The 25,590-nt window shown below is 46.2% G+C and overlaps 1 protein-coding gene across 1 annotated transcript in view; it reads left to right on the forward strand.

The window, feature by feature from the left end:
- The window catches only part of LOC123395833 (exocyst complex component 5), a 37,929-nt gene that overhangs the window by 6,806 nt on the left and 5,533 nt on the right, over nucleotides 1–25,590 (forward strand). The window contains exons 4-20 of the mRNA XM_045090868.1: nucleotides 9,713–9,814; nucleotides 9,940–9,990; nucleotides 10,071–10,176; nucleotides 10,837–10,950; nucleotides 11,037–11,128; nucleotides 11,828–11,996; nucleotides 12,089–12,165; nucleotides 12,250–12,348; nucleotides 12,444–12,534; nucleotides 18,231–18,316; nucleotides 18,388–18,564; nucleotides 18,851–18,904; nucleotides 18,993–19,121; nucleotides 19,235–19,327; nucleotides 19,400–19,546; nucleotides 23,491–23,588; nucleotides 23,667–23,751. Coding sequence (XP_044946803.1) covers nucleotides 9,713–9,814; nucleotides 9,940–9,990; nucleotides 10,071–10,176; nucleotides 10,837–10,950; nucleotides 11,037–11,128; nucleotides 11,828–11,996; nucleotides 12,089–12,165; nucleotides 12,250–12,348; nucleotides 12,444–12,534; nucleotides 18,231–18,316; nucleotides 18,388–18,564; nucleotides 18,851–18,904; nucleotides 18,993–19,121; nucleotides 19,235–19,327; nucleotides 19,400–19,546; nucleotides 23,491–23,588; nucleotides 23,667–23,751 — 1,770 coding nt within the window. The remainder of the gene's footprint in view (nucleotides 1–9,712; nucleotides 9,815–9,939; nucleotides 9,991–10,070; nucleotides 10,177–10,836; nucleotides 10,951–11,036; nucleotides 11,129–11,827; nucleotides 11,997–12,088; nucleotides 12,166–12,249; nucleotides 12,349–12,443; nucleotides 12,535–18,230; nucleotides 18,317–18,387; nucleotides 18,565–18,850; nucleotides 18,905–18,992; nucleotides 19,122–19,234; nucleotides 19,328–19,399; nucleotides 19,547–23,490; nucleotides 23,589–23,666; nucleotides 23,752–25,590) is intronic.

A 25,590-nucleotide genomic window follows, 5' to 3' on the forward strand; every position in this document is an offset into this window, starting at 1 on the left:
TGTAAGAGAACTCAGCAAAAGGCAGACAATCTTCCCATTTGGTTCCGTGTGCCAAGACACAAGCACGGAGCATGTCTTCTAGTGTCTGATTTACTCTTTCCGTCTGCCCGCCGGTTTGCGGGTGGAAAGCGGTGCTGAAGGAGAGTTTGGTTCCAAGAGCTTCTTGGAACTTCTTCCAGAATCTTGAGGTGAATTGCGTGCCTCGGTCGGACACAATTTCCTTGGGAACCCCATGAAGACTCACGATGCGATGGATGTACAGATTGGCCAGCTGGCTACCATCGTACGTGGTGCTGACAAGGATGAAGTGGGCCACCTTGGTTAGATGGTCTACAATGACCCATATGGAGTCATGGCCCTTGCCTGACTTAGGCAGACCGGTGATGAAGTCCATACCGACTTTATTCCACTTCCATTCGGGCACCTGGAGAGGTTGTAGCAGTCCAGCAGGTCGCTGGTGCTCAGCTTTGACTCGCTGACACACGTCGCACTTGGGGACACATGAAGCTATTTCCCTCTTCATGCCATGCCACCAGAACCTTTCTATGAGGTCTTGATACATCTTGGTACCACCAGGGTGAATTGAGTATGGAGTGTCGTGGGCTTCTTGCAAGATTAGGTTTTTGAGCTCAGCCTTGTTGGGTACGCATATGCGATTCCCAAACCACACAACTCCATGTTCATCCACTGAGAATCCTGGGGCCTTGCCTTCCTTGATCTTCCTCTTGATGCCTTCAATGCTCTCGTGCCCGTTCTGGGCCTCTTTAATGTCGTCCATCAGCGTGGCTTTGGCTTCGAGGTTTGCCAGGAATCCTTGTTCAACTAGCTCCAACCCGAAGCCTTCCAGCTCCTCATATAGAGCGGGTAGCCTTCTCTTGATCATGGCATTCAAGGCGCACGCCTTCCGGCTCAAGGCGTCTGCTACCACGTTGGCCTTACCGGGATGGTATTGAATGCTGAGGTCATAGTCTTTAATCAACTCCAACCATCTACGTTGCCTCATATTCAATTCCTTTTGGGTAAAAATATACTTTAGACTCTTGTGGTCGGTGTATATTTTGCATTGCTTCCCCAAAAGCTAATGTCGCCATGTCTTCAAGGCATGAACTACGACTACCAACTCGAGGTCGTGCGTGGCGTAGTTCTCTTCATGAGGGCGCAGTTGTCGTGACAGATAAGCCATGACCCTGCCATCTTGCATCAGAACGCCATCGAGCCCGATTCTTGACGCATCGCAGTATATCATGAACTCCTTGTTGATATCTGGAGTGGCCAGTACCGGGGCGATGGTTAACCTCTTCTTTAGTTCTTGGAAGCTTTCTTCGCACTCCGGCGTCCATTCGAACTTCTTGCCTTTCTTCAAGAGCTGAGTCATTGGCCGAGCGATGCGAGAGAATCCTTCTACGAACTTGCGGTAATATCCCGTGAGTCCGAGGAAGCTTCTGACTTCCTTCACATCGATTGGCGATTCCCAGTTTGTTACCGTAGTAATCTTGACGGGATCGACTGCCAATCCATCTGTTGTCATGGTATGACCCAAGAATCCAACTTCGTGTAACCAAAATTCGCACTTGCTGAATTTGGCATAAAGTTGATGCTCCCGAAGTTTTTCCAACACCATCCTCAAGTGTTGCTCATGCCCTTCTTCGGACTTGGAGAAGATGAGTATGTCGTCGATGAAGACGACAACAAACTTGTCCAGGTATTCCATGAAGACTTTGTTCATGAGGTACATGAAGTAGGCTGGGGCATTGGTCAACCCAAATGACATGACGGTGCACTCGTACATGCCATACTTGGTCACGAATGCCGTCTTTGGTATGTCTTCGGGCCGAATATTTAGTTGGTAGTACCTAGATCTGAGATCGATCTTGGAGAATACCCTGGCACCATTTAACTGGTCGAATAGGTCTTCAATCTTTGGGAGTGGATACTTGTTCTTTATCGTGACTTCACTGAGAACAGTAATCAACACAGAGCCTGATAGTCCCATCCTTCTTGGACACGAATAGAACAGGTGATCCCCAAGGTGAGGCACTAGGGCGAATAAATACCTTCCTGAGTTGCTCGGCTAGCTGCTTCTTTAGTTCTGCTAGTTCCTCGGATCCCATCCTATAGGGCTTCTTATAGATAGGCCTTGACCCAGGTATGAGCTCAATGATGAACTTGATGTCACGATCAGGAGGCATCCCAGGCAGTTCATCGGGAAAGACGTCCGGATATTCACATACCACTGGCACTTGATCCAACTCTTTTCCCGAAAGGCAGTTAACCTGAGGAACTTGAGCGGAGGTAGGCTCAGGAACATATTTAACCTTGATCCCTTGATTACTGGTCATGGTGGTGATAGCCCTATTGGCATAGTTCAGTATGCTCTGGTGCTTGTCCAACCAGTCCATACCAAGGATCACGTCCAAGCCTTGCGACTTAAGGACGATGAGATCTACTACGAAGTCTACAACGTTAATGCTGATCCCAACTCCCCTACATCCTATGTTGGTCCTTAATACTGCACCCGGGGTCCGTACCACCATTCGACCCTTTAGGAATGTAGGTTTCAAGCCACTCTTCGTAGCAAACTTTTGGGTGACAAAAGAATGCGAAGCACCGCAATCAAACAATACTGTTGCCGGAGTGGAGTTGACGAGGAACATACCCAGTATGTATTCCGGGTCTTCCTGGGCTTCCCCTGCAGAGATGTGGTTCACACGTCCCCTGCTGTGGTACTGCTGGTTGCGGGAAGCCTGATTTTTGTTTGGTGCTCCATGACCTTGCCCTTGATTCGGCGCATTGGGGCGCGGTGCGTTGGTCTTCTTGTTGGGGCATTGCATGGAGTAGTGTCCAGGCTGTCCACACCCGAAGCAAGTTACCTGCCCAGGGATGTTGGGCTTGCCCCCACTATTGTTGGGCGGGTTGAACGCCGGCTTGGGGTTGGCATACTGCTGAGGCTGAAGGCTTGGGCGAGGTGCAGGGGTCTTGTACTGCTGCTGCTGATAGTTAGGCCTTGCCGGGGCTGTTTGCCACGGACGAACCTTCTGGTTGCTGGAACCACCATTGCCCATTAGCTTGCGTTTGCGAGTATCATCCATAGCACGACGCTTGTCTTCAAGCATGAGAGCCTTGTTTACCAGATCACAAAAGGTCCGGCAGTCACAGACAACAAGCTGATACTGCAGCGACTGCTGTAGCCCTTCCATGAAGCGTTCCACCTTGGCGGCTTCAGTGCTGACATCATCAGGCGCATACCTCGACAAGAGGTTAACCTTTTGCAGGTACTCCTTGACTGTGCCGCTGCCTTGCTTTAGTGCACGGAACTCCCGCTTCTTGATAGTCATCATTTCCGGGGGAATGTGAGCAGCGTGGAACCCGTCCTTGAGGACAACCCAAGTGATAACCTGCGTGCTTTGCATGATTTGGAACCCGTCCCACCAAGCCCTGACAGTACCTCCGAGACAGTGAGAGGCATAGAGAACCTTTTCACGGTCGTCGGTGCACTTAACCAGCGCGAGGAGGTCTTCAATGTTGCGGATCCAGTCATTGGCATCCAGAGGCTCAGTTGTCTCGAATATTGGAGGCGTAGTCCTCATGAACTCCAACAGAGTGGGGCGACCATTGCCATTTCCGCACTGCGGCGGGTTGTTCAGTAAGGCCTGAGCTCTCTGCTGGATAGCGGCGTTGTTGGCCTGACATTCCTCTCGGAGAGCCTGGAGGATTGAGCCACAGTCAGGTTCTCCGATGGAGGCGGTGGCGGGGGAATGTTGCCTTGCGGCTGCTCTTGGTGAACTCCAGCTTGTGCAGACCCATCGGCTCCTGGCTGCTGGCTAGATTCGCCAGTGCTGGGTTGGCCGAAGGTACTGGTACGAGTAGCAATCACCATCCTGTTCGGAGCAGTCAGGTCAATATCCTAAATGGTCAAGAGGAAAACATAGGGGAGAAACGTGTCTATATACGGGGGGTTTGGTATGATGCGAGTGTGCCAAACAAGAAGGGTCGCAGAACCCTTATGCAAATACATTAATTAAGATTAGTGATGTAGCCCAGTGATGTAGCCGCTTACAGGTCGCCTAGGGCAAAAGCACGGCTTGCATCGAGACAAAAATAGAAGGCACACACTACAAGCATTCATGGTTTCATATGAACCATTACACGGACTCGACTTCGCATGGGGACTTCTAGTTTGCCTTAAGACGTTCATGCTAAGCGACGGATTGCTCGGTCTCATACTCGCGTTCCTCGGGGTCTTCCTCTTCGTCATCATCTGTGCGGCCATCATCTCTTGACAAGGGTGTGGGGGAAGGAAGAAGTCCATCACGACGGCTCTTCGTCGGAGAAGCGGCGAAGAGCTCTGTAAACTCTTCGGCGGTCATGCGGCGACTCTGAATGGGGGTGACTTTGTGTGGTGGTATTCCTCCTCTGTATGCGACATCAGGCTGTCCTTCGAGTGCCCCTTTCTTGATCTTGGTTGCCTTCATCTTTTCTTGGCAGAGTAGTTCTTGCACACGATGGAGTTCTTGGCGAAGGTTTACTGATTCCTTAAGCAGGTTGTGAACTAGGCTGTCGGCGCAGAGGCTGAAGTAGGTCTGAAACCTGAGTGGCGTCCATCCTTCCGTGGATGGGTTTAGCGTCCAAATCCTGTCAGCCTCATCCTTAACAAAAGGTAGGTGGCGGGTAGCCGGCTCATCAGCCAGCTCTAGAAGGAAGTCGTGAATGTGAACAAGCGCCTCTCATGCTGCTGTCTCAACTGCCAATACCAGAGCCTCCATCTGTGGCCCTTCAAAGAACCAACTTGTGGGAGAGTCATTTGCCTTCATGATCACGTCCACGTGATATTCCTTTGTGTTGGCATTGACCCAGTGTTGGTGGCAGAGGTAAACGGGTGTTCGGCGTACTTGTCACTTCTCCAGGCTGTCTCCCAGGAGTAGGGGAAAACCACTTTCCAGGAGTGTCTCAGGAACGACGGCCATCTACAAGGTTTTAGGGGAGAGGTGAGGAAGTTGTGAAGGGTATAGAAAGGTAGTACGGGTGTGTAAAACCCTAGTGTAAGGACTGAGTGTGCTATTCGTCCCGGCTAACGTCAACCTGGCTCTGATACTAGCTCTGTGGGGACCCCGACTTACGAATCGAGATCGCCGAATGAACGTGTACAGTGATCCCAGAGATCAATGCTCATTGAACACACAAATACTGAATAACAAGTCTTACATCCATAATTAACGTCTGATACAAATAAGGACCATTATGGTCAAGTCTTACATAGATAGGGCCATGAAAGCCAATCACTCCAACTCAACTACTAGCGGATACTTGGTAGTAAGCGGATGCTTGGTAGTAAGCGTGAACCCATGCCATCAGCCTAACCAACAGGCATTCTGACTGAGAAGCGGCCTAGTTCGCGTATCCGTCTCCGACGACGAATTCTTCTCCATATTCTGGTTCTTCCATGTCTGGTCAATAAAATAACCATTGGCAAGCCAATGAGTACATTGATTGTACTCGCAAACAGCCCATGATGCGGATTATATAAACGAGTGTAAAATGAAGTATAATGCAGCCTTTGCGGAAAGCAAGTTTTATAAATAAATAAACATGGTCATGCACCTAGATAGTCATGCATCAATAAGTAAGTAGTAACCATAGGAACAGGTTACAGATATCAACTTAAATACATCGAGGACTGAACACCTCATGTTCATCCTTCATGTCAAGTCACCAAACTTGACGAAGTAATCACTTTCTCAGGTGACACCTTTATACACACGCTCACATGGTTTATGCGGAAAATACTAGACGTAGTTTAAGCAGCACCACCCAACTGTCCTTGACCGTGGACACGGCTACTCGAATAGTTTGACACTCTGCAGAGGTTGTACGCTATACCCACGAGATCCGGGAAACTTCCGTGTTATCCACGACTCACGGTATATAACATACCCGAGGTAAGTACCCGATCAATGCCTTTTCCCTGACGACACTAGACAAAGAGTCCACTCGATTGGTACCCAGCCCACATGATATACATCTTACAAGCACCAGCTCTAGACCGTATCATCCATGCAAGGACCAACGGCGTGCCCGAAACACGTAAAAACGACATAGTTGTCCTACCTGGCACGACCCCGTCACGAGAGTGACCATATCACTCCCGCCACTAGTAATGCGGGCTCCTTGCTAGCACGACCAGAGTAATCAACACAGCCCCGTCCCATAAAGGGGTATCGTGGTCGTACATGTAAGGTTGAAACGGTAGACAAATCCTAAATCTAATCCCCTTTCCGAAACCACTCACACAAAACCTCTCTGGTACACCACTTCTTTCTCAAGTGGTCATCCAGCTCAACAACATCACCCTCGGGCATTAGTGGCACCCGACGGGTTTTCGTAAAAGTCCTGGTATTCACCTTAGTGTTACCATTACCATGCATGTGCCCACCCTATGCGTAGCACTACTATCTACTTGTCAATTTTACTTTAGCGTGACCCTCATAGATGGTAGGTCATGCTCAATGCAAGTGCTCCGGAGGAGCCATCGGTAACACCATGCCGGGTGTACCTATTAATCTTGACTATATGCATCAGAATAAAATAATCAACATGTCATGCATAAAACGATATGTATAAAACATTTTCTCAGACATGGTCAAAGGGTTGCTTGCCTTGATCAGCTAGGTATCCGGAATCTTCGAGGTCTTCAGGTCCAAGTTCTTCGTCAAACGCGTGATCTATCGTCGTATTGGTAATAATAATTATAAGGACCACAACCAAAAACAGAGAAAAACACTCATCAAAATGTTAACCTACTCTGTAAAATCATATTATTATTTATCAAAATGTTTGTTTTTGGTATTGGACTGAAAAAGTATTTCTAAAGTCTTTTTAACAGAAGTTAAAAAATACTTAAACTAGGTTTTAAAATAAACATAGGCATAGAAGTTTTCATAAAAATTTCAATAACAAGACTGTTAAATACTATACATCTTTACAAGAATTATGGTGGAAAAATATTTAAGTTTGGATAAATATTTAGTCCTCTGGATTTATTTTAAAATCAGGATAACAATAAAAGAGAAAATCCAGCCCACTGGCCTGGCTCGGTCAGTGGTTGGGCCTGGCCAACTGGCCAGCCAGCCCAGGCTCGCGTGCCGTCAGGTTTAAACCTGACGCGCGTGTCCCTGTGGCCATCGACAGCGACCGTGGAGCGACCGTGGGGCCCTGGTGACGCGTCGGTGATTTTGCTATGACGGCAGGAGGGGGACAGAGAGCTCGAGCGCGAAACCGTGGTTTGCGGACGTGGTTTAGGACTCCGCGGCATCTTTAGGAGGAGCGGGGGCAGCTCCTTGGCGCGTCGAGGTGGCGAGGTCCTTCTGGCCGCTTCGGCCGCGCGCGGGCACGCGTCGCCAGGGGCAGAGGAGAGGGGGGAAAGAGGGGCCCGACGCTGCCCTGGATACAGTCGTCAGTGTGGTCAAAGAGGGGCAATAGGTGAAGGCGAGAACCGACCGGAGCTGGTCCGCTGGGGCTCGGGTGCGCCCTTAGCGCGTCCAGAGCGCAGCTTTGGCATGCCACGGTATGAGCGCGCCTTGGCCGTGTCTGGGAGATGGGTTAGGTGCCCTTTGGGTGCTAGGAACCGAGAAGAAGTAAACTGGCCAAGGGGAGAGAGTTAAAGTGGTTCTGCCAGTTCAGGAGCTAAAATGGAGATTTTGGCTCCCTCTCATTGAACCAATGCTGGGTCTCTTGTCTGCAGTTTAGGAGGGACACAGGCCATCCGTGACAAGAGTTTGGAGGGAAGGGAGTAAGTGTTGTGGTTGCTAGATGCTGTTTTACAAATCTGGCAGAAGGTGTTTGATGCAGGTTTGGGGGAGTTAACCTCCTCCAATTGCACTGAAAGTTGACAGGATTTGGTTTTAGGCATAATTAGGAGGCCCTACCAAATTTGAGCTCCATTGGACAAGTTTGGCAATGTAAACTTAAAATATCCACAAATGGGCAGATCTGCATTCTTGTGAGAAGATGTTAGCAAATCAATCCCCACAAATCCAAATCTTGGCATGATCTCATCATTAGAGGTGTTGAGCATTCCTGCAAAGTTTGACACCTAATGGACAAACTTTGCAGTGTAGAGTTACTCTAACTTGATTCTGGACAGGGAGGGTTTCTGAATTATTTGGTGAATCAAATCACCTTGGATGGAGGTGAAACTTGGCATGATCTCCAAATATAGCATGTGGGACATGCTAGAATTTTCTAGGAATTTATTGAGAATATTTCCTTTGGAAATATTTCAAAAGATCAGAACAGACAGAATTGGTTTTCAAAGGTTTGCTCAAATATTTTGAATAAGACTAGGGGTTGAAACTCTTATGTATGGAAAATATATGTCCTCTGAGTATTCTCAAGTTTTCTCAGATTTTTCTAAGGTAGAAAAATAATTTTCCATCCAAAAATACCATTTCTGGCCTTAGAAAAGGACATGTAAATAATATAGGAAAATGACTTTAAAAATAATCATATCATGGTTTTGATGAGTTATAATAATATTAGAATCAAAATACAATCTTTGGGTGAAGGCACTCCCTTAAATTCAGGGACCTATAGTGCAACCCCAAAGCAAGGTTTTGAATTATCAAAATAGCTCAAAGGAGTTTTTTGGTGGAAATATTATTTTTGAAAACTGATTTATAAGAGATCTACTTACAAACACACATACAACAATGACAAACAAGACATTCACTTATTTTTTTTAAATTTATACCAAATAAGGAAAAGGGAGACAAAGTGGTGTGAAAACAGGGTGTGACACTGACCATAGGCGCTGTTCAGTAAATAGTACACATGAGGCACCCACATTCTGGTTGGGCAATTAGTGTTATAGTTCAACACCGGAACATTGTTTATAAATCGTCCCACCTTCGATGCTTAGGCGGCAAGGTGCCCTGGCAGCACCTTGAAATTTTGCCCGCTTTAGGCGCTTAGGTGTCGGGGCATTGGTGCTCGCCTTAGGGCAACTTAGCGCCTTATAAACAATGCATCGGATAGTCTGGCAGAACAAAGAAAGAACTATAAGAATCAATGTATTTGGTTTCCAAGTTGCAACTGATCACTTCTGTTTCCAGACTTTCAGAAAAATTGCTCTTTTGAGAAGTTGTAAAGCTTAATTCTGGAGTTAATTTTAATTTTTTATGGGTTCTTACACCGATATGGAATCTTCAGTATGATTACACACCAGTAATGTTCTGTAGTGAAGCAATCGAAGTAATTAGTGAAAATATTTTATATGTTAGCTCAATCATTGAGTGAACTTGAAGTTTGACGACTTCATTTTTTTGTTTAGAAAAATGAGATATTCCAATTGTAACCAGATGTTGCTGCCATCTTTCAACAGAAAACAAGTTTTGCCTATGTGTCTTTGAATAAAAAAATACATGAAGATGGTTATTTGTGCAAAACTTCTGTGAATTACTGCCAAATGTTGCCAGTCTTTAGTATGGCAGCCTGTTAGATGCATTTTCTATGCATGTCCAAGATCAATATGCAACTTTGTTCAATGTTGTCGTCCCATCAAATTTAAAAGAAGAGCTGGCTGTTTGATTTCTTGTCCCCCTACTTTGTGAAATATAAGTTACACCTATGCCATGGAATATTATTCTAATATTTGCAAGTTTTGCTGAACTAGTGATTCTGGTTCATTTTTTATGTTCACTGTTTTATTGTTCTCCAGCTTGAGAAAGGTGTGGACGGCTTGTTTGATAGCTTTGCTAGATTGGATTCTCGAATCTCCAGTGTCGGGCAAACTGCTGCCAAAATTGGTGATCATCTACAGGTGACCATCTATTATGCAGTATCTTTCTGTTATTATGTATATTCATTGACTGTAACTTTAGTCTTTGGTTAGTGTTTCTGTTGCTCTCTCCAATCCTAACGTTAAAATTACTTTTCACCTCTCAGAGTGCAGAATCTCAGAGGGAAACTGCCAGTCAGACTATTGATCTCATCAAGGTATCATAATCTAGTTTTGAGGCAAATGTTGTTCTGTTTACTGGTATTGATTTCATTAATTGAAATATTCTTCTTTTTAGTATTTGATGGAGTTCAACAGCACACCTGGGGACCTTATGGAACTTTCTCCTTTATTTTCTGATGACAGTCGTGTTGCCGAGGCTGCTTCAATTGCACAGAAATTGCGTAAGCTCGCATAAGTTGTTCCTTTCTTTCTAATATCAAGTGAACTACGTACAATTTTTTGTTGCACTTCACATTGTTTCGTTCGTCTAGTAGCGATAGCATGTTTTTGTTGTTATGAATAGAGCATGTTGTATTGTACAGCCCAAATGGCAACTATAACTATACAGTAGGACACTTGGGCTGCAGGTCAATTTACTAGACCTAGACCAATAGGAAACATACAGTAAAAACCTATATCATTGGAAACTGTAATACACTCCTATACTATGTTCCATATCTTATCTGTACCACACATTTATTTGCTTGATTCATTGTTCCTAACCCTTGTACATGCTTACCTTTATACTGATCGGATAAACAGTGGTCAATTACCAAAATTACTTCAGTTGCCATGAAAATATCCTCTTCTTTTCTGCTGGGCATCAGTTTTATGTTGAGAAGTGGGTACGCGTCTGTGCTGCTGTTTTCATTTTTTTTAATTTTATGCTATTTTTGATTTTTTATCAGCTAGATTTCACAACTATGTGTTATTTAGCAAGAGCATCGGTTAGCAATAAATGCAAAACTATGTCGAGCTTCGGATAGTATTTTTTCCGTTTATCTTTTGAGGTCTCTCGGCGCTCATGTTTATCCGAATACAATGCACATATACTAATATAGGATCGTTTGCTGAGGAGGATGTTGGGAGGCATGGTGTCACGCCGGCAGTAGGTTCTGCTAATGCAAGCCGTGGTTTGGAGGTTGCAGTTGCAAATCTTCAAGAATATTGCAATGGTCTGTTTTCTTCCCATAAGTTCCCTTGGCACTATCCTTAGCTATTATTTTTTTCATCTACTTACGACTTCTTATCTTATGTTCAGAACTGGAAAATAGATTATTATCTCGGTTTGATACTGCATCACAGAGACGAGAGTTGTCTACAATGGCAGAATGTGCAAAAATTTTGTCGCAGGTGTGTACTTGATGCAAGGGACATGGTACTGTTTTTCATGCTCAGTTTGGCTGATCCAAAGAACACCTTTTTAGACCATGGTGATAGTGACCATGGTATAGCACCAGTCAAGGTCAAGATAAGGATCACTGTTTTGAATTCTTGATTTGATATTTCTGCCAAGTGTATGATTACGGGAGCACGTCTGCACCTTTTTGGCCTGTTCAGCACTGCTTAGATTAGATATGCACCAATGCTTACTGGGCTTGACGAGCTCAGGCACCTGCTTATTAGATATGCCCTAAAGCTGTCTTGATAAAAGTATCTATAAGCCTCTTCAAACATACCAGCATGCGAGCATCTGCAAACATATCAGTTTGTGAGTATCTGCAAGACTGCAAACATGTCAGCCAAATAAGTAGACCCCCTACCGACTTGGAAGGTTTAACTTCTTTATTAGTTCTTTTTGGATAGTAGCTTAAGCTTATTGAGTTGAGCCTGAAAAAACGCTGGTTGTTGGCCCCTGGTTATCGTTTCTCCCGATGATTCCAGAGCAGTTGCTAGGCTAAACAGGTATACAATACTACCCCTGCTCCTGAATATAAGACGTTTTTGCAGTTCAAATTGAACTGCAAAACCTTCCTATATTTAAGAACAGAGGAAGTATTATTTAAGTTTACTAGATTTAACATACTTTATCATGATATACATTGAATGCAGTTTAATCGGGGAACCAGTGCCATGCAACACTATGTTGCAACACGACCAATGTTCATTGATGTGGAAATTATGAATACTGATATTCAAGTTGTTCTTGGTGACGATGGTCCCCAAGCTGACTCCAGTAGTATAGCAGAGGGTCTCTCTATCTTGTACAAGGAAATTGCTGGTATGTACAAGTTGTATTTTGACAGTTATTGTTTCTAAGTTGTACTTGGACTATAATTTTATGGTAATCTGATTGTCCTATTGCTGCTTCAGATACTGTGAGAAAAGAGGCAACTACAATAATGGCGGTCTTTCCTTCTCCGAATGAGGTCATGTCAATTCTTGTGCAGGTATGTTTTACAAGCAGCCCTCTCTGTGTGACCAACATTGCTCATCTTATTGATAAAGCAAAAGACTAATGCACTCCGTTTCAGCGAGTGTTAGAACAAAGGGTCACAGCAATTCTTGATAAACTTTTGATAAGGCCTTCTCTTGCTAGCTTGCCTCCAATAGAAGAAGGCGGCCTTCTACACGTAAGTACTGTGTACACTATCTACTTCCAAATTGTATTTTTTTCACACAATTCACTGAAGCATGAGATCTTGTTCCTGTCAAATTATGATGGCAGTATCTGAGAGTTCTGTCAGTAGCATATGACAAGACAAAAGAACTTGCAAAAGAGTTGCAGTCTATCGGCTGTGGGGATTTGGATATTGAAGGTACATTGTATTGCAATCTCTTAGTTATTTCCTACTCCCTCTGATCCATAATAAGTGTCGCAGTTTTGAACTAAGGTTGAACTCCTTAGTTCAAAACTGCGACACTTATTATGGATCGGAGGGAGTACTATATATTCATCTTGAGCAATTTGTCGTTCCTTTGCTTGGTAAAGAAATATTGACCCATGATCCTTGATTACATCTATTTTAGATCAAGTTCCACTTAATATATTGGGTCTAAAGCAGGGTTTGGGAACTGGCAAGTAACTGCCTAGTTTTCCTGAAACTACTGGCCACATACTTAATTTTGGAGCTCTGGTTCACCGTTAATACCCCCAAATGCAAAACATAACTATCAAAATAGGTATATGCTAGTATCTACTGCATGCTCTAAGATTATTGTTGAAACATTTTTGAAAAACAACAACAACAAAGCCATTCAGTCCCAAACAAGTTGGTAGGCTAGAGTTGAAATCCATCAGATATGGAAACCAAGTCATGGTTCTGGCACGTGGATAGCTAACTTCCATGCACCCCTGTACTTGGCTAAATCTTTGGTGATATTCCTGTCCTCCAGATCTCTCTTTACGGACTCCTCCTATGTCAAATTTGGTCTACCCTGACATCTTACACCATCAGCACACCTTAACAGTCAGCTATGCACTGGCACTTCTGGAGGCCTACGCTGTATATTCCCAAACCATCTCATACGATGTTGGACAAGCTTCTCATCAATCGGTGCCACCCCAACTCTATTGAGTATATCATCATTCCGACCCGACCCTTTCTTGTGTGGCCATATACCCATCTGAACATGTGCATCTTTGCTACATCTACTTGTTGGACGTGTCACCTTTTAGTTGGCCAACATGGAGCGCCATACACACCGCATGTTGAATCGCCGTCTTATGTAACCTGCCTTTTAGCTTTTGTGGCACTCTCTTGTCACAGAGAACGCCAAAAGCAGCTTGGCGCCACTCCATCCATCCATCTTTGATTCGATGGCTCACATCTTCATCGATTTCACCATCCTTATGTAGCATCGAGCCCAAGTATTGAAAGGTGTTCTTGTGAGGTACCATCTGCCCATCAAAGCTAACTTCCTCCTCCTCATGCCTAGCAGTACTGGAACCGCATCTCATGTACTTGGTTTCGGTTCTAAAAAGCCTAAAACCTTTTGATTCTAAAGTCTCTCTTCAGAGCTCCATGGGATATCTCCTTGTATATCCCTTGTGACCTCATCCATCATCAAAGCAAAAAGATAAGGGCTAAAATCCGACTCTTGGTGCGGTCATATTTCAATTGGAAAGTCACTAGTGTTGCCATCACTTGTTCGAACAGTTGTTACAACATTATCGTACATGTCCTTGATGAGGGTAATATATTTTGTTGGGACTTTGTGTTTCTCCAAGGCCCACCACATGACATTTTGTGGTATTTTATCGTAGGCCTTCTCCAAGTCAATGAACACAATAAGCAAGTCCTTCTATTGCTCTCTGTATCTCTCCATAAGTTGTCGTACCAAGAAAATGGCTTCTGTGGTCGACCTCCCAGGCATGAAACCAAACTGATTTTTTGCCACACCTGTCATTCTTCTTAAGTGGTGCTCAGTGGCTCTTTCTTTTTTTTGCTCCCCGGTGAGCCTCCTCCTCGGAGGCGTGTAATGCTAAACTATCCCCCTTTTCAATGAAATGAAACGCAGAGTCTTTGTGTTTTCTCGAAAAATAGCCTCATCGTATGGCTTATCAGCTTAATTCTAGGTAATTAGTACAACTTCGAACACCCCCCTTCTCCTTTATGATTGGTACTAATATACTTTGCCTCCATTCTTCGGGCATCTTGTTTGACCGAAAAATGAGATTGAAAAAGCTTAATTAACCATAATATGCTATGTCTCCAAGGCCTCTCCACACCTCAATGGGGATACACTCAGGGCCCATTGCCTTGCTTCTTTCTTTCATGCTTTTTAAAGCCTCACTGACCTTGGGCTCCTTGATTCGTCGTGCAAAACATGTGTTTGTATCATCAAATGAGCCATTGAACTTGTCGAATTACTATCGCCATCTACGCTTGATCTCCTCCTTCACCAGAAGCCGATCTGCTCGGTCTTTGATGCATTTGACTTGGGTTGACATCCCTCGTCTTCCTCTCTCGGATCTTGACCATCTTATAAATGTCCCTCTCGCCTTCCTTCGTGTTTAATCATGGGTAGAGGTCCTCATACTCCCGACTCCTTGCGGGGCATACACGCTGATAACATCGAGAATCAAGTTCCCAATGATCAGTTTGGATACCCCCCCTCTTGATGTCTACCACTCCATACTTGAGGCCCTTGTTGATCAAGGTACCCACTTCATTTCTGTTTGTAGTTGTCCCTGCATACCACAACTTGAAGCCGCTATCCTCCACCTCCTTTGCCTTCTGTCCCTTCCATTTGGTTTCTTGGATGCATATGATATCAACGTCTCTCTTCACCGTTGCATCCACCAACTCCCATAACTTACCTGTCGGGACCCTACGTCTAGCTACCAATGTGGATCCTACTAGGCTCGGTTAGTTTCCTTACCCTTTGCTCTCTCAAGTCAAATGCAAAGACCCTAGCTCATTTTTCACTACATCCGGGCGTCATGTAGCACGCCACTAAGGATGCGATGACATGATCCTTGCTCACATATCACTGTATCCAGATTGAGATACGGGCTCGCCACCAAAGGGGTGATGGCCCGACCCTTGCCCATTTAACACCTCACCCGAGTTCCGATATGGCTCGTCGCTAAGAGGATTACGCCCATAAGAGTGATGTAGGGCAAAGTCTATGGTGGCCCGATCTTGATGAATTGGAGGGGGATTCGGGGAGGAACACAAAGAGCACAAAGAGAAACGTGGAGAAATCAAAGGGGAAAACACTCTATTGGACAAGATCCACACCAAGTACTCCTCAAATCAGAAGCAATACATGGGATGCAGCAAGATCCAAGAACAACAAGGGAAATAAAGATACAAGGGTAGTTCATCGGAACCTCTAGGAGAGATGGGCCTTGATGATTCACTTGGGGAATCCTTCTCCACAAGTGGAGGCCTTGATAACCTGTGGAAGGTTCTTCTCCTAAGAGGCTTGACCTCCATAGGAGAGGTAGATCCCACCATGGGAGGTACATGAGCTAAGCTCTAGTGTTTAGATCTAATCTTAGCTATCCCTAAATGGAGGAGGAACGAGGGTATATATATGTCCAAGGCATGAGGGGCTTAGCTATCCCAAAATGAAGGGCTAAGCTCAACCCTAATGTAGGGGCGAGACGGTAATACACGGACAAAGCCTAGCAACTGCATGTTGGCAGCTCCGTGTGCACGGGGTGCCCAGTGAGTTGGCGCCTTAGCCCGTGCGCACGGGCTTGTACCATGTACACAGGGTCCAAGGTCTCGTGCGCACGGGGTGTCCAGAAGCTTCTCAATTTGTCGCCTTCTCGTGGACATCCGTTGATGCATGTGGAACCTTGCCTTCTTCTTGACGGTTCCTTCTCTGCCTCCGGTCTTCTCTCCTGGATGGTGTAGGCGCTTGCTTGTGGATGACCTCCCCCATGGCACATTCATCATCAGGCTCAAACCTATACATGCCCATGGTAGGAAGGTCAAGTAGTATACCATCCTCGAGGGAACTAAGAAGACACTCATTAAGGGTGGAATTCACCTTAATATGCTTGAAGTAGAAGTTGGGCGTGTCTCTTAGCAATGGGACTCTTGACATGGTGATGTCCGCAGGATGCTCCTCATCAGAGTGGCTATGCTCCTCATCAGAGTGGCTGAGTTTTGATGTTAGCTCGCCAAGCCTATCGCAACCCTCCTCCTTTACCTGGGCTTGGGACCAGCAACGTTGAGACAACATAGTTGGAATTATGATTTCTATCCAGAAAGCGAAATGTTTTGCTGAAATTTCTGACAACAAAAATGCTAGCAGTACGTAACTTTACTATTGTTTGGATATTTGATTCAATTTATTTCTGCATGCAGTATCATTAATATTTACTATATTCCTGAATGAACTTGTATTTTGGTGTGGTCTGTTGTGGCGCCCTAAATAAATATACCAAGTTAAAACATGTTAATTTCTTAGGCTAGCAAACTGTTCTTTCTATCAATGCATCCAGAGATAAGTTTTGTGTTTTCTCAAGTCTATCAATGCATCCAGAGATAAGTTTTGCGTTTTCTCAAGAGAGGAAACCATTCATATACAATCACAACCAAACACCCAAGACACCGACTCATGGTTATAGGCGAGTATGACAAAGGACGCAACCAACACAACCATGCACGCACTCAGAATGTTGCATACCTTCCTAGACCTCCACCATGGGTATATGGAATCCAGCTTGACAAAAAGAAGGGTGAAATTGGACTGCCCCAGCTTTAGAGAAGACAGTAGGTTAACAATGACTTGGATTGGCCTCACACGACCTTCAAAGACGTCCCTATCATCCTGGAGTGACCTCACATCTCAACCCCTCACTGATTAACCCAGATCCAGCATGGTTAGCACAATCGGCATGGGAGAGATGGCCCCAGCTGGCCCAAGGACGGCACGATGGATGCTCTGCAGGCGGTGTAGACATGTTGGAGCCAGCCGTCAATTCCTGTTCGTGCCCTTGGCATCCCTCATTCATCGCAAGAAACACCCAAAACTGCAAGACAATCTGTGCCGTCACAAGCCAACCACGTCTTTACACTCCTGATATGTTTAGGCATTGGCCATGTAGACTCCCGAGCCATGCCGCTCGCCATGACAAACGGTAGGTAATCCTCGGCGAGGCGTCGACCTGTCACCCTAGGTTGCAGTTTCAACATGGCGCTGGTGCCCTGGAATGTATGTGCGCCGAAGCCACGAGCCCACGATGGTATCTACAATATTCAGGAGCCTCCAAACGGTGGTCCCCATGGGAGCAGCAGCAGGCTTGCCTTGTCGATTCCCTGGCTGGTGTCAAATTAGCGACAACCATTTCAAGACACAGCAGCGGACCGCCAGGATAGCCTGCAGCCATGGAGGCGGGCAAACCTTGCAAACCTTGCGGGCAAACCACTCATGTGTCCAGAGTGTGCCCGGAGGAACTGCTTACGTGTTTGAAGCTGTGGCCTTGTTGCACAGGCCTTGAGTAACTCCTGAAGAAGTTGGCTCGTGGCCAGTTTTGTGGTGGAACGCTGAATCCCCGGCATGCCATTGACGTGGCCCAGGTGCTACTCGCGAGCTTGGATCCACCAGCGGCTTTCGGCTTGGAAGGGCAGGAGCTGCCGTAGCTCGGTGGCTGCCCGCAGCAAGGAATGGCAACACCACTCCATGCACGCAGCTTGCCACTGAAGGTGGCGAGGAGCCACCCTGCCACCACCGCCATGCCACACCAACTGCGCCTGCGACAACCATCACGGGGAGCAGGGACAGTGTGAGGACGAGGAGAGGACGCATGGGAGGGCTCAGGAGAAGCCGTGCTGCCGCCACCGACAGTGGCAACGGTCGCAATGGGAGGGAAGGAGGAGGCGGTGTCTACGGTGTGTTGGCCTCTGAGCCGTCTGGGAGACATAATTTTCTTTCTCCTCATACCCGCATACTTTATTTGAATGTTCTCTGTAGTCAGAACCATTCTCTTACATCTGTAGCGCACTTGCAGATATGTGTAGTACCATCATGATTGTGTCCATATTTCTTGTAGGTCTCACTGAGTCTATATATGTTTCACACAAGGATGAGTACACGGAATTCGAGCATGCATCACTCAGACAGCTATATCAATCAAAGGTTATAATTTTGCTTTTATAGATTGTATTATTTCCGAGCATTGTAGTTGGTCACATTGATGTACTTGGCAGATGGCTGAATTAAGAGCTGAGGCCAAGCAACAATCTGAATCGACTGGGTCAATTGGCCGTGCAAAAGGAGCATCTTTGAATACCTCACCACAGCAGCTGATATCAGTTACTGTAGTGACCGAATTTGTTCGTTGGAATGAGGAAGCAATATCGAGATGCACACTGTTGTTTTCCCAGGTGGAACTAATTTCCCTTGTACTAATTATTAATATGTTGCTTGGTAAACAATTTCTGTGTTTGCATTAAACTTTTGAAAAATTGATATCCAAAATAATTTCAAGAATAAACATGTTATTTTAAGCCACAAGGCCTTGGCCTGTTATTGGCAAGGCCATGTTCCTCTTAAAATCTGGAAGTTAATTTCATAGTTGTTCAACTGTGTTCTTTTATTACATAAAGAGACCAATGTATTGTTTTCTGTTTGAACCTACTCTACTTTTCTCACAGTTATAATCTTTTGCAGCCTACTACCGTTGCAGCTAATGTCAGATCCATATTTGCGTGTTTGCTTGATCAAGTAAGTAAAGAACCATGGGCCAGTAATAACATATGGCAGTCTTCAAAGTATGATGCTAGTCTAGTGACAACATTGTTTTGTTATATAGGTCAGCCAATATTTAACTGTTGGGCTTGACGGTGCTAGAGAGAGTTTGAACGAGGCTGCAGCTATGAGGGATAGATATGTCATCGGTACAAGTGTTAGTAGAAGGGTTGCTGCTGCTGCTGCTTCTGCTGTATGCCTTCTTTTCTGTTCCTTAATCTACTTCTAGTTTTTGGCCGCGAGGCACATCTGGTTATGGACATTATCCGTGGATGAAGGAGTTAGCTAGATTTGAACTATTTGCAGGCAGAGGCGGCTGCTGCTGCTGGTGAGAGTAGCTTTAGATCCTTCATGATGGCTGTGCAGCGTTGCGCCAGCAGTGTAGCTTATCTTCAGCAGGTAATATGGCTAAACATGCAACCTAGATTGCTAGGCAATGAACCATGCTGATTTTATCCTTCTCCCGTGCAGTACTTCTCAAATACTATATCACGTCTCCTGCTGCCCGTCGATGGTGCTCATCCATCTGCTTGTGAAGATATGGGATCGGCAGTATCTGTTGTGGAGTCTGCTGCTCATAAAGGACTGTTACAATGCATTGATACAGTCATGTGTGAGGTTTGCACCTTTTCTTTTCCCTTTTCATGTCCGAACAAATTTATGGGGCCAAGTTAAGGAGGAAGACTAGAGAGCCTTTTTCCTTGTTTGATGAAAATAGCCGCTGATAAAGGACTGTTACAATAGCCGCCTGTAAAACATAGAGTTTGGGAAACTGCTCGACACCCTAAACGGGGTGTGGCTATCTCATTATATAGGAGTACCAAAGGGTACAATACAATTACAGATGTATACAAGGGTCTACGTATATATACAGTTTAACACCCTCCCTCAATCTTAACTATGGCCTGAAGTACAAAGCAAGTTAAGATTGCGCCTACAGCCTACAAACTGTGATTGTGGAAGAGGCTTCGTGAAGATGTCAGCAAGTTGATCTTTTGATGAGATGAACTTGATACTGAGGAGCTTCTGTGCAACACGTTCTCGGACAAAGTGATAGTCTACCTCAATGTGTTTCGTCCGAGCATGAAACACCGGATTAGATGAAAGATAGGTAGCACCAATGTTGTCACACCAAAGCACTGGAGAATGAGCAGGAGAGACTCTCAATTCTCTCAACAAGGACTGAACCCATATGACCTCAGCAGTTGCATCAACAACTGCTTTGTACTCAGCTTCAGTACTGCTGCGAGACACCGTAGCCTGCTTGCGAGCATTCCAGTCGATCAAATTAGGACCGAGGAACACCGCATATCCCCCCGTGGATCGCCTGTCATCAGGACACCCAGCCCAATCTGCATCTGAAAAGGCTGAGATCTCATAAGACGGTGCAGGCTGGAGAAGCAAACCATAAGAGGCAGTGAGACAAATATAACGCAGAATGCGCTTCACAGCTGACCAATGAGACGTCCTGGGTGCATGGAGATACTGACAGACACGGTTGACTGCATAAAAGACATCTGGTCTGGTGATAGTAAGATAACGCAGACCACCAACGAGACTACAATACTCAGTAGCATCATCAGGTGACAGAAGATCTCCATCAAGGGCAGACAACCGATCGGTAGCAGACATCGGAGTGATCGCGTGTTTACACTTCAGCATGCCAGCACGACGCAACAAGTCCAGAGAATACTTCTTCTGAGTAAGAGTCAACCCAGCAGAAGACCGTGAAACCTCTAGACCAAGGAAGAAGTGCAGAGCACCTAAGTCCTTGACAGCAAAATCCCCACTCAAAGCAGCCACAAGACGATCCGCAGCAGCAGTAGAGGAACTGATGAGGATGATATCATCCACATAAACCAGGAGATACATCGTAACCTCAGGACGCTAAAGAAGGAACAAGGACGTGTCAGCAGTGGAGGGAAGAAAACCAAGAGCCCGAAGAACAGAGCCGAGGCGTGCATGCCACGCACGGGGAGCCTGTTTAAGTCCATATAGCGCCTTAACAAGACGACAAAGCTGATGAGGACGTGCAGGATCCACAAAACCCGGTGGCTGACGCATATAAACTTCTTCCTCCAAGACTCCATGCAGAAAAGCATTCTGCACATCAAGCTGACGAAGAAACCATCCTCGGGTAACAGCCAGAGACAGCAGCAAATGAATGGTAGTAGGCTTGATAACCGGATTGAATGTGTCTTCGTAATCAAGACCATACCTCTGCTTGAAACCCTTGGCAACAAGCCGTGCTTTGTAGCACTCAATAGAACCATCAGCATGCCTCTTGACTTTAAAAACCCACTTGGAATCAATAATGTTAACACCAGACGTCGGGGGAAAAAGGTGCCAAGTGTCATTCTGAAGCAGAGCCTGAAACTCCTGTTCCATCGCGGCACGCCAATGAGGAATACCCAGTGCAGCCTGAAAATGGCGAGGCTCAGCAGTGGGATCCGCAGCAATATGAGCCATGCAAGCGGCGAGCCACGCGACAGTCCCGTCAGTGCGTTTCTTTGGCTGAAAAACTCCTGTCTGACTGATCCCATTTATTCTTGTAGCATTTCTGAGAAGTGTGTCCTGGTTTATGACAGTAGCCACAGAAGAGACCGTAAGGAGTGCCGGCTCAGGTAAAGCCTCCAAATGCGATGGTTGACGTCGATGTATTGGTAAATATGAATGGGGAGCCTCGAATTTAGGATGAAGGCGTCGTAGAGGCAGACCATCTCTGCCTGAGCTCGCTGTAGCTTACAACTATGACAAGTGTGACAGACATCAACTCCCTGAAGAGTTAAGATGATGCCATGCTGTAGACATCAGGCGAAAGAAGTCACCCATGGTAGTGTTCATTTGCTGCAGCGATTGAATCTCCTTGAGAATGGCAAGGAGCATTGCCTCTTTGCGAGGCTCAAACCGTTGGTGAAGACAAGCCCACATCAGCTGGGAAGTAGCAATGTACACAATGTCCTTCGCAAGAACATCATCCATGCTAGTAACAGCAGTTGCCTTAGTCTGAGCATCGTCAAGCAGCCAGGTCCGTCTAGTAGGTCTCCAACGCTGAAAGACAAGGGTGTCCTTCCGAGCAACATCATCAGCATTCAGCTGGATGACATGCTCAGCTGGTGGCAAAGTGGGTCAAGGCGGACAGGGACTGTCACCCATAAGAAAAGCCGAAGTCGTTGGCCAGCCATGTGAACTTGCATATGCAGTCCATACTCTCGGAAGTTGGTGCCATTGAAGATGACCTGTGGTCACGGAATTGTAATCATGCCTGCACGGGACCATGGAACCAAGCAGGCTGGGGGGCAGCGCTTGGTGTTGCTGTTTGGGATCTGCAGGACATGCTGCCTGGTGTTACTGTTTGGGATCTGCAGGACGTGCTGCCGTCTGGGAAGCTGAGAACAGAGGTAGTCAAGAGAGGAGAGGCGCTACCTGAGGTGCCGTCATCCGCCGAAGCAGCAACCTTGGTGTTGTCCAGCACGAGGTCGCTGAGGTGACCGCCAGGAGCAGCCAGCTCGAGGACGATGGATGGCCACCGAGGTGTCAAGCACAGTGGCTGCCGGGCAGCATATGTGCTGCAGTGTAGAAGCAAGGGCCGCACACTCGGTAGCGTGCAACAACACTGGCGGCTTGATGTGGAGCCACGAGGCGATTGGAGGGTCTAGGGAGCAATCAGTGGAGAGGAGGGTGAGGTAAGAGGCCATGGTGGTGCAGCTCTGGTGGCCCGACGGAGGCTGGGCAGTAGCAGCTGTAACCCTAGCCCTGACCTTGCTCTGGTACCATGTGTTGGAATAATGCACCTTGTATTGCTATTGGGCCAAAGGGCCAGAATATACACCAGGACATCTGAAAATAGAACCCTAGAAAGGGGAAACTACACAATTAACAGTTACAGTTGACAATAATTATCAATACCATGGGCAAGACCGAAGGAAAGGAAACTAATGCTAATGGTACAGTTGATAATGTTATTTCGAATTGACTGCGCACCCGTATTTTTATTAACTCGGCATGGCTCTGAGGTGCGAGATTTGAGTGCTCGCCGTAGATTGGTTGTCTATGCCTCCAACCAAAGCTCAAAGGGATACATGTAAATGAGTGAGCTCTTGAAAACTTCGTTTATTTCTTGATTTATGAAAATAAACCTAGCTGGCATATGCAGAACAAAAACAAGTATACTTTATTTCTTCTTTAAGAGATTGACATATAATGAAATAATTACATTATCTTTAAAGGATAGATGTCCAATGTTACCTTAATCTTTTTATGTTTGACTTTTTTGTAAAAAATATCACTTTTTGTTGATTCGGTTTGCCAAGAGTAGGGCCGATTATCTTGCACAGACAGCACGTGGTGCAGCATGTGTGCTATAGTACCTGCACCAGTAACATGATCTGTGAAACTGTATTCATGTTAGAAGCTATGAGTTGATATAGCGTATGGTGAATTGATGAATACAATCCCAATTGCCTCGATAGTTGAATGATTACATATTTGACTGGTGTCACCGTGTATTTTTCAGCAATTTTTTAATTCATAAGAATAATGCCTTTTGCTTTGCTTCTCAGGTTGAAAGATTGTTATCTTCAGAACAGAAAGCTACAGATTATCGGTCACCAGATGATGGAGCTGCACCAGACCATCGGCCTACGAATGCTTGCATAAGGTGCTCATTTGTATATTTGTGTTTTGCATGGTCCAAGATAACTAAATTAACTAATGTATCGTTGTTGGTTTGTGCCAGAATTGTAGCCTACCTTTCTCGTGTTCTCGAGGTTGCATTCAGTGCCCTAGAAGGTCTAAACAAACAGTCCTTTTTGACTGAATTGGTATGTCATTAAATGATAACTCTTGACTCTCAAGCAATTGTTTTTTCTTTTGTGTATGAATGTGCAAATTCACAAGGTCATGAAGAACTAATATACTAAGGATTTAAGAAATTACTCCCTCCGTTTCTAAATATAAGTCTTTTAAGCGATTTCACTAAGGGACTACATACAAAGCAAAATGAATGAATCTACACTTTAAAGTATGTCTATATACGTCCGTATGTAGTCCTCTAGTGGAATTTCTAAAAAGACTTATATTATGGAACGGAGGGAGTAGGATAGAACATGTTTTTGCATATTGCATCGTGATGCATGCACGTTGTTTTAAGGTGGGAATGTGAAACGAGTCAGCCTACCCTTTAAGCAATTGACGTGCTACGATGTGATGCCTTAGGATGTGTTTGATTTTTAGCCCAACCTAGTCTTGCCAAAATTTTGGTGAAAGTTTTGCAGCCCATTATTTGCCAACATTGGCAAGAAAATTGAATTAGTGTGGATGTTGAACCGGTATGGGCCCAGCCCAGCCTCCTCTCCCTTAGGGCCCAAGCCCATGTAGAGGGACTGACCTAGAAAGGAGGCACCCAGCCATCCAGCTACCAGTAGAGCCGCCACATACACTCACACGGGCTGGAGGTACTCCTCTCTTCCCTCCTGATTCAACATGATGTCAGAGCTAGGCGAGTATGACAGGGCCTGACAGGAGTGCGGCGGCGCCGGCAGACCTAGGAGCCAGAGGGGGCTCACCTCGGCGAGGGCTCCTTCCTCTCTTCCCCTTATCCCCTTCTCTCTCCCTCTCATGGCTGTGCGGTGGCTGGCATCTCGCATGCGCCAGCGGCTGTGTGCGGGCCAGGCAGACAAGGAGGCGGCGCGAGTTGCGTGAGTCTGCATGTGGGAGAGGCCGTAGAGAGGACTGGAGGGGGCCGCTGCCTGGCAAGGACGAGCTGCTGGAGGAGAAGCGGATGCAGAGGAGGCCGTAGCTGCTGATTCTGCTGGTTAGGTCGCTTCTGCTGCTGATTCTGATCTGGAGGTGTTACTGCTGCTGTCGCCGGAGGCTGTTGTGGTTAGAGGACAGTGTGCTGTGCTGCTGCTGCTGCTGTAGGTAGACGAGGTGCTGTGTGTTGGGGGCTGCTGCTCAGCGGTGAAGGAGGGTTGGCGTTGCAGGCACTGCTGGCTGATCTGCAGGTGCTGTTTGAGGAAGAAGGGAGGTGTGGCTGCTACCTGCAGTTGCTGCTGCTGATTGTTGAGGAGAAGGATTTGAGTAGGAGAGCCTGATGCTCAGGGAGAGTCCCTTCCTGATGGAGCAGGAGGCCGGCAGGGTGTGCCGTTTTGTGGCCATCAAAGCGTGCTTTGCAGGGGCCGATGTTGTTGCTAGCAGTGCCAAGAATACTGTTGTTCTGGAGGAGATGGGTGATACCATAGCTGCGGCTGGTGCTCACCATGCAGTCAAGGAGTCTCTAGGGAATGATGACATGAGAAGGGGTGATGTGGAGCCAGAGAAGAGTGTGAGGACAGTGTAGAGAAGGCCAGTGCAGGGTCAGAGAAGGAATACAACACGACTGTAGCAGAGGTTGAGAGGCTTAGGGAGGAATTGGAAAGCCTCAAGAGGAAGGTGGAGGAAATGCAGGCTGGCAAGGAAACAGCAGAGGGGGCGGACACGTGAGAAGGATGCTCAGACCGTTAAGTTGAGGGCTGAGTTGGAGGAACTTCATGCTTTCATATCACGGCTCCAAACTGCAGGCTTGGATCGCTATGGAGATTGTGCTCACTGGACCTCCACTGGTGAAGATAGTCCGAAAAAGGCATCTCTTGCTGCTAATGAGAATGGTCTAGAATGGGTTC

This window comes from Hordeum vulgare, chromosome 5H (assembly GCF_904849725.1).
Source record: "Hordeum vulgare subsp. vulgare chromosome 5H, MorexV3_pseudomolecules_assembly, whole genome shotgun sequence".
NCBI lineage: Eukaryota > Viridiplantae > Streptophyta > Magnoliopsida > Poales > Poaceae > Hordeum > Hordeum vulgare.